At 42.0% G+C, this 15973-nt stretch overlaps 1 protein-coding gene across 50 annotated transcripts in view; it reads right to left on the reverse strand.

The window, feature by feature from the left end:
• Atp9b (ATPase phospholipid transporting 9B (putative)) overlaps nt 1–15973 on the reverse strand; it is a 241402-nt gene that overhangs the window by 152273 nt on the left and 73156 nt on the right. For all 50 annotated transcript variants that reach the window (XM_076555619.1, XM_076555613.1, XM_076555598.1 and 47 more), the window contains one exon: nt 4390–4484. In XM_076555619.1, the coding sequence (XP_076411734.1) occupies nt 4390–4484 (95 nt within the window). The remainder of the gene's footprint in view (nt 1–4389; nt 4485–15973) is intronic.

Genomic DNA, 15973 nt, shown 5'->3' on the forward strand with positions numbered 1-15973 from the left:
CGCAAGATCAAAACGACTCGACACACAGCCCTTCACAGGCAGCACATGTAAGGCAGCACAGCCCGGCTGTCAGACAACAGACATCAAAACAGACCAATGTCAATCAGTGTCCTTCGACGTGTTCCCTCTCTCTCCCCTCTCTCCCCTCTCTTCTCTCTTCTCTCTTCTCTCTTCTCTCTTCTCTCTTCTCTCTTCTCTCTTCTCTCTCTCTCTCTCTCTCTCTCTCTCTCTCTCTCTCTCTCTCTCAGCAAATATACAAAAGTAAAATACTATAATATATGAAAAGACACCCAACACATTATGTATTAATATATTAACAAAGGAGAAAAAACAAAAGGTGGTCTCCAAAGATACGGAAATGCCTCTAAGAAATGGAATACCCTTTGTTACTGTTAGGCCTCAGGCTGTCCAGCTATTCAGAAATACAGGAGGATTTCTGGAGGTTAGATGAAAGTCAGCATTCCTCAGGAACTGGGGAAACCTCTTCCCATCTGCAAAAAGGAGGCATTCCCTGACCTCTGGCAGAAGGGACAAATGGCTGCCTGGGGTTGCATATCAAAGCCCATGCTGACCTCCAGGCTCCCTCAGTATCCGTGTCAAAGTCCATGCCAGCAGCCTAGCCCTTCTCACCTCCTCCCTTTCCCTAAACTCCCTCAGCAGCTCCTCCTTCATATAGCCTGGCTGTTCTCACTATTCCCTATCCCCACTTAGACTCTCTCGCTATGCTCTATTCTCTAGCTCTCGCTGGCTCGCCATCTATTACCTCCACTAATTTCTCTAGCCCTGGCCATGTTCAGTCTGCTGACCATGTTCAACCTACTTCTTTCTCTCTCTGTTCTCAACTCTTCCCGACATCTCCGGCTGTTCTCTCTCCCATATTCACAATAACAATCTTAACCATATCATAGAGCAGTCACATCAGCAGTTTCTTTACTGCGTCCCCTCACACACAGTTACCAAGTCTCCGAGCAAACTAGACTATGGAAAACTTCAACCTGATCAGGAACATCCATGAATAAATAAGACTATAGCCAGACAGAAAGTAGACTGCATCCCCTGCCTTCAACTGAAGGATAATGAGTATCTTATTACATGCTTTGTTTTGAATTGAGTAGGGGGAGGACAAACGTGTGAAGGTCAGAGGTCAAGATTAAATGTTGTTCCTCAACAGTTGTCCACCTTGTTTTTTGAGAGTGTCCCTACATTGAGCCCACAGGGTCTAGCTGCCTCTGCCTTCCTGGCACATGGATTTTAAGTGCGTGCCTGGCTTTTTATATGGGTGCTGAGGATGAAACACAGGCTCAAATATCACAGGCTATTGGTTCCTGCCTACATTCTGATAGTAAGGTCCTACTGTTGAAAACACCACTTAGCTATGTCATCAAGCATGGGAAAATTGGGCTAGTGCCCAACTAGAAACTTCACCCTTACTGACAAACATTCATGGTGCTACAAGGCACTCTGCATGTTACTAGAGGAGAAAATTAATCCTCAATATCACCCAGCTACAAATCCTGTATTCCTTCATAAAGGAAGGAATAAGGAAACCATTTTAGGGTCCAACTGGTTTTGGCAAAGATATAAAGATAGAAAATATTTAAGGAATGAACCCTAGCTTAGAAACTACCTGAAATACAGATAACACTAAAATACCCAAAAAAGCAAATTTTGCCCAAATCTCAGCCATATGAATCACATTGAACTCCCAGAGTCCACACACAGTGGAGGAAGCACCTGCTGCCCATGGAGGTCATGAACAACTGTACAGTAAGGCAGCCACTCCTCCCCTCCAGAAGCCCTTCTTCTCTTGGCAATACTGCCTGAGTTAAAAGGTCACTCGTGACAGTCTCCACCTTTCCTCTATCCACAGAAGGTCAGCAAATCATGTAAGACAAAGCTTCTTGTGTCCAGATTTGTACTATATATAAACTGACAAAAATGAAGCATTGGTTGTTACAACTGTAGCTTTTTTTTAAAGGTAGGAAGGGAGGGAGGAGGGAGAGGAGGAAGGGAGGAGGAAGGAGGGAGTGGAGGAAGGGAGGAGGGAGTGGAGGGAGGGAGGAGGGAGGGGAAGAAGGGAGGAGGGAGTGAAGGGAGGGAGGAGGGAGTGGAGGGAGGGAGGAGGGAGTGGAGGGAGGGAGGAGGGAGTGGAGGGAGGGAGGAGGGAGGGGGAGGGAGGGAGGAGGGAGGGGAGAAAAGGAGGGAGGAATAAAAGAAGAAAAGGTATACTAGCAGAAGAGACTGACATCTAGGACAGCAGGTTTAGCAATGATTGAATCCACAAAAATCTCTGCTCCTGTTCTCCCTAAACTCTCCATGCAGCTTCTCAGGGGGTGTGTGAGGGGGGACCCACTCTGCAACTGTCAAGCTGTGATAGGAAAGTATCTCGCCCTTCTCTCTGCATACAAGACAGCAGCACTCACTTCCTCCAGATCAAAGTCTCCTGTCCTTGGATCAAAGTCTCCTGTCCTTGGAAGGAGAACTGCAGGCAAAACACTTAAGACCAGGCTAAGTAAGGCCTGTTCTTTCCTCCCAGAATACCTTACCCTGCTACTCAGTAAGCAGCCAGTTCTCAGTAACAGACTCACGGGCCTGTCACCCTAAGGTCTCAGCTTCAAAGTACTTAACTAAGATGTTAACAACAAATAAAAACATAGTCTAAGTGCCAAATCAACAGGACATTCAATACTACCTAAAAGAGGCTCTGAACTAGGACATCACATCATCTTTAAGGACCTTGAGGAATAAGAAAAACACACAGAAATTTCCTTGCCACTTAAAAACCATTGCTAAAAGGAAAGGAAAGGGGAAAAAGAAAGGGAAAAAGGGGAGAGGGAAAGGGAGAGGGAAAGGGAAGGGAAAAGGGAAAGGGGGAAAGGGAAAGGGGAGAGGGAAAGGGAGAGGGAAAGGGGAAAGGGGAAAGGGGAAAAGGGAAAGGGGAGAGGGAAAGGGGAAAAGGGGAAGGGGGAAAGGGGAAAGGGGAAAAGGGAAAGGGGAAAGGGGAAGGGGAGAGGGAAAGGGGAAAAGGGAAAGGGGAAAGGGGAAGGGGGAAAGGGAAAGGGGAGAGGGAGAGGGAAAGGGGAAAAGGGAAAGGGGAAAGGGGAAAGGGGAAAGGGGAAAAGGGGAAGGGGGAAAGGGGAAAGGGGAAAAGGGAAAGGGGAAAGGGGAGAGGGGAAAAGGGAAAGGGGAAAGGGGAAAAGGGAAAGGGGAAAGGGGAGAGGGAAAGGGGAAAAGGGGAAGGGGGAAAGGGGAAAGGGGAAAAGGGAAAGGGGAAAGGGGAAAAGGGAAAGGGGAAAGGGGAGAGGGAAAGGGGAAAAGGGGAAGGGGGAAAGGGGAAGGGGGAAAGGGGAAAAGGGGAAGGGGGAAAGGGGAAAGGGGAAAAGGGGAAAGGGGAAAGGGGAAGGGGGAAAGGGGAAAAGGGGAAGGGGGAAAGGGGAAAGGGGAAAAGGGAAAGGGGAAAGGGGAAAGGGGAAAAGGGAAAGGGGAGAGGGGAAGGGGGAAAGGGGAAAAGGGGAAGGGGGAAAGGGGAAGGGGGAAAGGGGAAAAGGGGAAGGGGGAAAGGGGAAAGGGGAAAAGGGAAAGGGGAAAGGGGAAAGGGGAAAAGGGAAAGGGGAGAGGGGAAGGGGGAAAGGGGAAAAGGGGAAGGGGGAAAGGGGAAAGGGGAAAAGGGAAAGGGGAAAGGGGAAAGGGGAAAGGGGAAAAGGGAAAGGGGAAAGGGGAGAGGGAAAGGGGAAAGGGGAGAGGGAAAGGGGAAAAGGGGAAGGGGGAAAGGGGAAAGGGGAAAAGGGAAAGGGGAAAAGGGAAAGGGGAAGGGGGAAAGGGGAAAGGGGAAAAGGGAAAGGGGAAAAGGGAAAGGGGAAAGGGGAGAGGGAAAGGGGAAAAGGGGAAGGGGGAAAGGGGAAAAGGGGAAGGGGGAAAGGGGAAAGGGGAAAAGGGAAAGGGGAAAGGGGAAAGGGGAAAAGGGAAAGGGGAGAGGGAAAGGGGAAAAGGGGAAGGGGGAAAGGGGAAAGGGGAAAAGGGGAAGGGGAGAGGGAAAGGGGAAAAGGGGAAGGGGGAAAGGGGAAAAGGGAAAGGGGAGAGGGAAAGGGGGAAAGGGGAAGGGGGAAAGGGAAAGGGGAGAGGGAGAGGGAAAGGGGAAAGGGGAAAGGGGAAAGGGGAAAAGGGAAAGGGGAAAAGGGGAAGGGGAGAGGGAAAGGGGAAAAGGGGAAGGGGGAAAGGGGAAAGGGGAAAAGGGAAAGGGGAGAGGGAAAGGGGGAAAGGGGAAGGGGGAAAGGGAAAGGGGAGAGGGAGAGGGAAAGGGGAAAAGGGAAAGGGGAAAGGGGGAAAGGGAGAGGGAGAGGGAGAGGGAAAGGAAGGAAGGAGGAAGGAACGGTGCCCAGTGGTGCTCACCCCTAGGGCTGGCAGCCTCTGTGTGCAGCTCACCGCCACCTTCAGCTTCCAGTCGGTCTCACCATCTAGCTGGTCCGTGCGGATAAAACATGAACCTTGGAGGTAGAGAGAAAACGTCACCATCCGGAACTGCACCGAAGAGTTCTCCTAAGTTCTAAGTGTTCTCAAAGCAGATTTCGGCACTGTGGGACCCACAAAACGCTTCATCTGAACAGTCCAAAGAACAAGCAGCTTTAAAAGCCCTCATTTCAGATGCTATCATTTGGCTCCGAGAATAAATCTATTTAACCACTTACGTCCTGTTTGGTGCCCGTGTTTTTGCTGCAGTGGTAGTTCTGGTGGTGGCAGTGACAGTATCTGTGCATGTTCTGCATGGTGTTATGGCTCAAACCCAGAGCCCTGAGCATGCTAGACAAGTGCCCTACCACTGAGTTACAAACCCTGCCTATGCCTGTTAAGGTTTAATATCAACTACTACTTTATTTTAGAAAGCTGTCTAGATCATTTCTACTTTTAATCTATGTGTTGATGATGACAAGATAATAAGATACATACAAAAATATCTCAGAGTCTGACATTACCTTGGTAATAAAATGTTAATTGACCAATATAAATGTTCAGTAATACAAGCACAGCTAAAATGCTAATACCCAGGTAAGTACTATTGTATAATAACAAACCCATCAAATTTCAAAAGGGGAAAAATCTGAATCCCAGCAATATAATTACCCCCAGACAATACTCATCATCCTTTTTCTCAGAATTGATCCTAGAAATGAAAGCAAACACAAATGCACTAAATGATACACACACACACACACACACACACACACACACACACACACACAGCACTCCCTGCAACAGTGTTACAATAACAAAAGGTTGGCACAAGGATTAGAGAACGAGTGGAATAAAACAGCAGAGGCAGCAACTAGAAGAAGGCAAGCACAAAGAGCTCAGCAATGTGAGAAGATCTGTAGGACACAGTGTTAAGTGAAAAAATATGGTGCATGTGTACATGGGGGAGGGGGAGGGAGAGGGAGAGAGGAGGGAGGGATGGGAGGGAGGGAGAGGGAGAGGGAGAGAGAGAGAGAAAGAGAGACTTGACTGAGGCATGGGGCACACACTTGCAATGCCAGCACTTGGAAGGTAGAGCCAAGAGGATATGGAATTCAAGGGTATCCTCAGCGACACAGAGAGTTTGAGGAGAGTTTGGGCTACAGGACACCCTGTCCAGGGGGAACAATTAAAACATTATGTTTAAGAACAACAGAGAGCAATGCATGTGCAAAGTGGGATATTCTTACAGTGGTAACTGCTTGCTTGAAGGGGGTTTGATAAACACTGACATGAAGTGGTGTGGGGGGGGGGAGGAAGGGAGAGGAAAAATATTTATGTATGTTCATATCTCTATGTGCTGTTATATAACTACAAGTATGCAAATCTGCATCCTTTTGTGCCTCTGTGTGCATGTATCTTTTATATGCATGCAATGCGATCTTGTGCATCCATAGATATCTATTATGTATTCATACATGTGTTTCTGTGCTCTATGTATAAGCATACCTGTATGTATATCTATACATGTTTTGTTACACACATATACAAATACAGATATGTGAAATATACATAGGGAAGAAAGGAACAGAACAGAAGCTGGAACCTTCCTGATCATACCTTGCAATGTTCATCTGGAAATCATACATGCTTTACAGAATTTAAAGAACAAATTACAATAATCTTGTAATAAAGCAATTCTTAAGCAATAAAAGGAAGTCCATGAAACAACAAATTCAGGGATATGGATGTAGATTATGGCACTGCACTTGTTGAGTATGTGCAAGACCTTTGATTCAATCCCCAATACCACAAAAAGCAAAACAAAGAATAATCAAATTCGTGCTTCAGTCACAGAGAATTCTTTAAGTCAGTTATAAACTTTAATTATAAAATAAAAGTTACAACCCCCACAAACCTAGTTATACTGCATATACATTATACTCCAGTATGAAAAGGTGTACACCTTGTAAACCAACCCAGAGTCCGCATCAGCACCCTCCCTCCCTCCTGAAGGAACACTACTGACACCTCCACCTCCCAGGTGCCTGGTCTCAGCACAGTATCAAAGCCACTAGTAATTTTCAGACTCCATCTATTCCCTACTTTACCAAGTCATGGGCTGGAAGGTCTGGGTCTATACCGATACCATTCACCGATATTCTGAGCCTCTTACACTCCAAACATGTCAGCCTTTTGTCCAGAGGCACCAAGGACAGCTTCGGTTCTGCCCTGAGGCTGGAGCCAGACTAAGTAGTCAATGCCCAGTGCTGCAGTGATGGAGGATACAGACAGCGAGGTCTACCTTTCCTGCTCATGTGCAGTTGCAATAAAACCCAAGCAGAGATTTCTGTCCTTAGGAATCAACTAGCCTTGAGGTAGCTCCCCAGGAAAATGGTGGCTTGTCTTTCTTTACTAACAATGTTTCAAGACAAGGAGCTTGAGTATGGTGGAGAGGGAATGAGCTACTGATTGTAAGTTTCACAGAATGCCACCATTGTTATTTTACACAACCTCAAAGCACCCTACATTCTCAGTGTTCCCTGGGCCCTGCTGAAGGACTGTTTCTGGGAGAATACTTTAGAATGTGTTGCAGTCCTTTCTTATGGTTCCTAAGAGCCTAGCTCAAGTATACAGTTTCTCACCCCAGATAGAGCCTGATCCAGGAACTACCTTAGGAGTTTCTGTACATGCTGCCACCTTTAAAAAGCTGGCTACCAAGCTCTCCAGTATTTCCAAAAATGCCCGTTAGGCATGAACCTTGCTAGGCTCTTCTCCAATCTTCAGGTAAAGGTACAGAAATCTTGTCCTCGGTATCTGTTTCTACCTCTGAGTAGATGCTCTGGGCCACTTCTCTGGACCTGCAGAACACTTGCTCTTCAAGTGATTCTACAGTTGTGAGGTGGTTTGTACAAGAATGGCCCCTACAGGCTCATAGACTTGAATGCTTGGTCATCAGGGAGTGGTGCTACTTGACAGGGATTAGGAGGTGTGGCCTTGTTGGAGGAAGTGTGTCACTGGGTGTGGGCTTTGGGGTTTCAAATGCTCAAGCCAGGCCCAGTGTCTCTTTCTCTTCCTGCTGTCTATGGATCTGGATACAGAACTCTGAAGCTACTTCTTCAGCACCATGTCTGCCTGAGTGCCACCATTCTCCCCATCATAATAACAATGGATTAAACCTCTGAACTGCAAGCTAGCTCCAATTAAATTCTTCCCTTTAGAGGACTTGCTGCAGTCATGGTGTCTCTGCATAGCAACAGTACACTGATTAAGACACTTAGAATAGCAGCACCTTCACAAATTTCCTTCAGCCTGTCAAACCTCACTGGGGTAACAGAACTGTGAGCCTGGAACAGAATTCTAATGGACATGACTAGAAGCTGGTCCAGTGTTTATCCCAAGTCTACTTCAGCAGGGTATCCACAACATGGGACTGGGGAAAACAGACAGAGGCCAGTTCCTCCTAGTTAGGGTCTTTGTCTTAACCTGGCAGCTTCAGGTGCCTTGGGAGTTGCTTGACTCCTGGCTACAGGGGCCTAAAGAAGATCTGGGAGGAAGAAAGAGGGTATGACTCAGTTGCCATTGACTCAGTCTATTATTAATAGGGAAGAAAATCTGAAAAATACTGAAACAATTATTTTCAAGAGATATATAACTGAACATTTAAGATAAGCACAGGGATTTTTTTTAGCAAAAATCAGAAGCCCTACATTGGTTTTCAACCAGAGACAATTTACACTTGGCAACTTTAGGAGACACTTGGTTTTCACAGGAGTGCATGCTGGGGATGCTCCTGGAATCCAGTCACATAAAGACAAGGATATTTTCAGCAAGCTACAATACAGAAGAGTAGCCCTATTTTAGTTACTGTTCTCATTGTTGTGAAACAATGTCTGTCACAAACACAGGGAGAAAGATATATGTTGACTCATGGTTTCATCAAATTTAATCCATGGTCATTTGGTCTTATGTCCAAAGGACAACAAATCACTATGGCAGCAGATAGTATGGCAGAAGACAATTGGTCATATGACCAAGGACATGAAGAAAAAGAGAAGTGCTAATGCTAGACATGATTTCTACTTCTTCCCTCTCTGGGGGAGTGGTCTGTGAGATGTCACTGTCACTTAGGATAGGTCTTCCCCACTCAACACCCATTGGAAATGCCCTCACAGGTGCACTCAGTGGCATCCCTCAGCAATTTCTGAGGTGATCTAAATTTTGTCAAGCTGTAATGAAGGGTTAACCATAGTAGACCCCATGAACAAAAATGAAGGATCCCTATAATGTAGCACAGCACAAAAGAAAGAATCAGACAGCCTGGAGCCAAGCACTAATCTGACAATGTACTAACTGTTGCACCATGTAAGGTTACATTTACATTATGAAGCCTCAGTTTTATTCCTTTTTCTTCATCTACCCAATGAGAAAAATGCTGTGGAATATTCCTTTACATTGTGTGAATATATGTCGCTGTGACGAGTCTAATAAAGAAACTGATTGCCCAATAGCGGGACAGAATAAAGTTAGGCAGAAAAACCAAACTAAGGACAGGAAAGAAGGGTGGAATCTGGGAGATGCCAGCCTGCCACGGCAGAAGCAACAGATGTTAGAGAATAGGTAAAGCCACAAGCCAAGTGGTAACACATAGGTTAATAGAAATGGGTTAATTTAAATGTAAGAGTTAGCTAGTAACAAGCCTGAGCTATTGGCCAGGAATTTGTAATTAATATAAGTTTCTGTGTGTTTATTTGGGACCAGGAAGTCAGGATAGGAAAACTCCACTTACAGAAAAATATCTTTGAAATCATGTTGTAAAACTTACAGGAAAAATTTCCAGGAGTCTGCCAAGAATGTATGCTATATGAACTCATTAACTGATTGTTTATTACTTTCATTATCACAAATCTGAAAAGATAAAAGTAGGTAAGACTGTATCTTCACATAGCTGCATCCAATAATCCTTTCTACACAATCATCTGAAATGAAAAGAGATCATGAAAATCCATACCTATAATTACCTTGTGTCTCCTTGATTGCTAGAGAAGAAACACTGTCTGTACTAAGCTAATGAATATTGTCTTGTTCCTACTCTGCATAAAGATCATTCTGTTGTTGTTCAGCTAAAGAATTTTCAGTTAACAACAGCTGCCAGCAATGTGCCCCAACAAAGTGAGCATACCACTACCTTTTCTTTAATCCCTTTGACTATTTGAGTATAAGCATTATCATTTGAAAATGACTCTGGGAGTCTGAGATCTGAATCTACTCTGAAGCATGGCAAGACCAAGAGCTGTAAGAAGTGATAATTTATTGAATCTACTTTTAGAAAGCAACTGCTAGTTGTAAGTATTTTACATTAGATTGGATTTTTTCATATTGTATTATGTACATTGATAAAAATTTGAGATTGAAAATACTATATGTATATTTCTAATCTTGTTCAAGGTATTGTACCTGTAAATTTCATTTAACAATGTAACTCAATTTGATAATCATTAAAAGTTAACATTACCAACTATTAGGATAGAAAGAAATATAAATTAATGGTTAATCATTACAATGGAACATGTAGTCATATTTGGTATGTTTTCAAGGTCAAGCAGAAATATATTTTAGATAGATCATCTTCAAACACTTCAGATATCTACAGCAAGCAGAAATATATTTTAGGTAGACAGGTCATCTTCAAACACTTCAGAGATTTACAGAATATGGCATTTAAGATGCTTTATTAACAGAGATGTTTTTTCTTTTTTTATGACAATGAAACACGTCTGCTCCTGGCAGCATCAATCTACTTCAGAGAAAATGATAGGCACTGAAGAATCTCCACATGGAGTTTACTTTCATTTTGGCAAAAGTTAGCCACTGGGCAAGAAAGTGCCCTCACATTGACTGCTGACTGTATGCTGTCCAAAATGGACAAGCAGGATATAAAACAAAGGACTGCTGATCCTTGCCAAGACAAGGTAGGAAGGCTCTTTAGAAAAACCTGCTTCACAGATTAGTCTGTCAGATATGCTAAGCCTATAGGCCGAAGATGATGCCCCAATGTTGCAGAGAAAATTTGGGTGGCTGTCCAGGCAGTTGGCTTTTTCAGTCATAACTTACATTTTTTGGAAGTTGCTTGTGTGCACATCCTGTTTTACTAGGTAATATTATTTCCTTCACAGGTCTCTGAGGGAGTTGAAGATTAGATAGTTATAGTTATAGTTTGCTTTGTTAAATTCAGAAAATAAACACACTAAGAGTTATAAAGTGTATAATCTTGAAAGACATCAAAAGATAGTTTTGGTAATGCAAATTAGGGTAGAATGTAAATTAGATATAATCCTTTGGAGTCACAAAAAATAGAATGGAATATTTTCACTAAATTTGTCACGTGCAAATGGACTAGACATTGTATATAGTTACTGTACTTATTGTATACAGTTTTTCTTATATTAGTTATAACTTTTTTTATTTTTTTATTGTAGACAAAAATAGGGGAAATGTGGTGATATTGTATCTGTGTACCTCAATAAAGTTTATCTGAGGATAAGAGAAAAAAAACAGTCACTATAGTAAACACAGAGGTCAGGCAATGGTAGCACACACCGTTAATCCTATCACTTGGGAAGCAGAGATCCATCTGGGTCTCTGTGAGTTCAAGACCACAATGGGAACAGAGCCAGGCCTGGTGATACATACCTTTAATCCCAGCACTAACCATAAAGATCTGCACGTCTCTACAGACAGACAGGAAGTGACAGAGCTGGGCGGAAGAGGAAGTGATGTAGCTGGGTGGAGAGAGGAAATGAGATGGCAGAACAGAAAGGCATATAGGCATAGGTATACAGGAATTAGGTCTCTCTTTGGTAGAGGATCTCCAAGTGGTAAGAAAGTGGCTGGCTTCTTTCTGCTTTTCTGATCTCTCAGCTTTTTACCCCAATATCTGGCTCCCTGGGTTTTTCAACTATTTGCTTTATCAGTTGATGTTACATTAAGGAACCTTCACCTGAGTATATGAACTTTGGAAGATATGAATAATTGAATAAACAAACTGTTGTACACTGTCAAAAGCACTATGAAAAGGAAAACTGTGGTGATATATTATATACCCTAATAAAAAACTTATCTGGGGATCAGAGGACAGAGTCAGCCACTAGATTATACATAGAGGCCAGACAGTGGTGACATACACCCTTAATCCTATCACTCAGGAAGCAGAGACCTGTCTGGAACTCTGTGAGTTCAAGGCCACATTGAGAACATGCCAGGCAGTGGTGGTACACACCTTTAATCCCAGCACTTGAGATCTCATGCCTCTGCTTGTAAAGCACACACACCTTAATCCCAGGAAGTGACATGGCTGGGTGGAGAACAGTCTATAAAGCATGAGAAGACAGGAACTAAGAAGCAGTTCAACTGGATCCTCAGGGGTCAGGACTCAGAGGTTTTTAGTCTAAGGATTCATGGAAACAGGATCAGCTGAGGAATTAGTGAGGTGAGGTTGGCTGTAGTTGTTCTGCTTCTCTGATCTTTCAGCATTCACCCCAATATCTGGCTACAGTTTTTTTTTATTATTATATAAGACCGTTTACCAATTCGTGTTACAGAAAACATTTTTCACATGCTGATTAGAAAAGCTAAAGAGCAGTAAAAAATGCAGATCAGTTAACTCTAAAGTTATATGTTTACTCAAGATTGTTTTTTTTTACTCCTACTTAAATGTAAGTATATGTATTCTCATTAAAGAATAAATGAAACTTCAATGGACTAGATTCTAGTTTCTATCTGTCCACTGCTAAAACCCTGCTTTCAAAAATTTAAATAGGGCCGGGCGTTGGTGGCGCACGCCTTTAATCCCAGCACTCGGGAGGCAGAGGCAGGCGGATCTTTGTGAGTTCGAGGCCAGCCTGGGCTACCAAGTGAGTTCCAGGAAAGGCGCAAAGCTACACAGAGAAACCCTGTCTCGAAAAACCAAAAAAAAAAAAAAAAAAAAAAAAAATAAAAAAAAAAAAAAAAAAAAATTTAAATAGAAACAGGTGATATGCTCTGAAATGTCTTACATTTCTAGCACAAAAAAAAAAAAACCAAGCAAGCACAATGAACCCTATAAACACAATAAGCTCTGCAATCTAAGTCCTTTAAAGTTAAAAGGTATGCTCCATGTTAAATAAGTATACATTATTTTTAAAATTTAAAGGGGAAATGACCTAAGAAGACTGAAAATTACTAACTTCAAGCCACTGATATGATAGAGGAAAGGGCTACAACAAAATCTGAAGTGTAGCCAGGAAGGCTTGTGTTACCAAGACCAATCTAGTAATTTTTTTTTAACATAAAGCACTAGCTATAACTGATACTAGTTAAAGCTCAGTAAAACTGAATTATTAAACTGATCTGCTTATATCCTATTACAGACTTCTTATGAATACTTGATTTTATTTTGTATAATTGACAAGAGTTGACAGGAAAGGACAGATATAATGACCTCAAATTAAGACCACCAGCTAGTATCTGTGTCACATTAAGAGCCACGTCAAGGGATGATAAAGTGAGGGGACCCTGTGAGGTAGCTGATGCTGTCACAGCATTAACAAGTCATCCTGAAGCATTAGCAGGCAACTTGCAACAACTCATCTATCCAATAGCTCTGAAAGAGATGAGCTACAGTATATCTTCTACAAAAGAAAAATAGACATTGACTGGTATTTATAATACCAGATCTTTGGCTATTAAACTTGATTTTTAAATATTTATATGACTTAATGACTGCATGAAATTTTTAAACTAGTTGCAAGATATATCTTCCTATAGAGATAATGTGGATGAGAACAGTGTCACTTACCTATCCTCATCCCACTAACAAGTGACAACTGAGGTACTATATTGTCTTTCAAACACTTAAACTATAACATTATCACTTAGATACAAGTGAAAAAGATATTGGCATTTATAAGAGATTGATGAAAATTAGTTCTGAAGCATTCATCTCTGCTAATACCATTAAAAGAACTGCGTGCACTCAGGAGATATTTGATCTGGATTAAGAAACTGATGGAACAATTGATTAATTGGAATTTAAGTCATCAGTCACCAGATCCATCAACAGCTCCATTTACATTCTAAACAATCCAGTCATGGCTCAATAGAATACTCTTATTAATACTCAGTCAATAGAATGCCATGGATTGACTTACCATGCTGTATTGACAAGCACCCACCCGGATGCTACTATTCAGCTCTAAACCACAATGTTACACTTAGGACTCCTACACTGACCAAAGTTTAGAATTTTATTATAAAAAATGATATGCTACAAAGGATTTTTTAAAACTAAAATTGAAAAGCAAAAAAAAGTTAATAAATAACACAAAAAACCCTGAATATGTTTATTTTCTGCCAATAACTAGACAACAGTGAAACTTTAACTAATTACTTAGAATCACACAAAAGACAAGTGCATTTTGCTGACCTTCACGTAAAACGCCCCTCCATACCCTACGGAAAAGCGCTACAGACTGAATGAAATATAATTGCACAAGTAAGGTCTGATCCAGGGGCAGAAGAGATGGTCAAGAGTGTTACAACTGGATGAGACCTGTGGCTATACAGGAACCCAGTGCTGAACAATCTCAACATGAACAAGCAGCAGTCAAAGTCGGGATATTGGAAACAAAGAGAAGAAGGAATGATTGTGGTTGTTAGGAAGAAAACCTTGAGTTGGAAGCTGCTGGTCTGAAGGAATATACAACCATAAGTTTAAAATAAGATTAGCTGAAGGTACACCTTACATTTTGACTGTTATTTTGACAAAGTTTTACAGTTAAAAGAAGACAGCAAAAATCACCCAAGAGTTTCTGAAACTAAGAATTCAGACTGAAGGAAATATTATGACACAAATTTTATCAAGTTTGGAAGCCATTTGATCCACTGTATAAAAGGAAGACACAGTAAAAAGCAATCTGAGTCTTAATATCTGCAGGTGAGTGAGTAGTAGTATTTTAACAATTAAATTTGACAAACAGAAGACTATAACAGAACCATGATAGGTTAAGCCAGACTACAACTACACAGAGGTCTCAAACTCAAATCTACTAGTACTCACACAGGATTATATATGTAAATACAAATGTAGTAACAATGTGTACTGTGTACATTTCTCTAAGGTAAAGAAATTAGGATTCTCAAATAGACTCCTCACCATCAAAATACTGAGTACCACTAGCCCACAGAGACCAACCTTCCTAGAAACATGGGATATAAGGCAAGACTAGAGAAATAGTCATCAATTGGGCTGCTGCTCCCTGTCTGAGGTTACCACAAAATATCTCATCTATTAATACTCTGGTGTTCCATTCATTCTCTGCTGACTCCCGAGGCCATGCAATGATGCAGTGAAAAATGGTGAGGAAATTGGCAAATGTCCAAAACTATTAGGAACTGCATGATTTTAAAAATGGTGTTCTCAGTCTCCAGCCCTCAGATATCTCCTCTGAAAAAAATCAGCATTTATAATCATCTCCCAACTTGACAGTACTGCACGCTGTTCACAATTTACTCCCCAACAAAATCTATATTATCATTTCCTTTTAAAGTTAATTACCCAAAACCATTTTTTGTACTTGGAATATTATTTTGTCTGTCTTGCTTGTTTGTTAAAGCAGGATCTTACTCTGTAGCGCAGTAGCCTGGACCTCAGTACACAGGCTAATCGGGCCTCAAACTCATCACAAAATCCCTGCTTCAGCCTCCTAAGTGATAAAGGTGTGAGCCACCAGACCCAACTCTTTTTGATCTTATGTGTATTTCTACCATAATCATGTATGTGTAAAAGCGCCTCTCAAACAAAAATGTTTTGTTTACTGTCTTAGTCACATTTCTACTGCCACAACAAATTAAGTGACCAAGCACCTTATAAAAGAAAGGTTAATTAGAAAGCTTGCTTACACTTTGAGGGTGAGCCTGACCAGGGAATGTGGCAGCAAGCAGGGAAGAGCAGTGCTGGAGGAGGAGGGAAGAACTTACATGTTGAGTATCAACCATGAAACAGAGAAAAGGAGGCTTACTGGGGTGGCTGGGGCTTTGTAAAGGCACAAAAGCCACTCCCAGTGACACACCCCCTTCAGCAAGGCCAGGCCTCCTAATCCCTCCCAAATATTCAAGCATTCAAACACATGTGCCTAGGGGACCATTTTCATTCAAATCACCACAGTAACCTGTTATACTGAGTATGCTATCAGACAGAGATCATAATAAAACAGGTATTATTAATAGGAATGTGGGTACAGATAAACTCTTTGAAAATCTACTTCTCTATATTGACAATGAAAATACTAGTTGCAAGTGACAGATGTAAATATTACCTTTTCAATAATTATACTATATAGAAGTGAATTAAAGACTCCAAACAAAAAGTAGAGACTAACCAAATTCTATTTCATTATATTCTTTATCAGTCATGGCTCTTCCATTGGGCCTAAGTAATAACCAGTGGACAATGATTATTAAAGGAACATGAAAACACAACACCCTCAAG

Source organism: Peromyscus maniculatus, chromosome 19, assembly GCF_049852395.1.
Source record: "Peromyscus maniculatus bairdii isolate BWxNUB_F1_BW_parent chromosome 19, HU_Pman_BW_mat_3.1, whole genome shotgun sequence".
NCBI classification, from domain to species: Eukaryota; Metazoa; Chordata; class Mammalia; order Rodentia; family Cricetidae; genus Peromyscus; species Peromyscus maniculatus.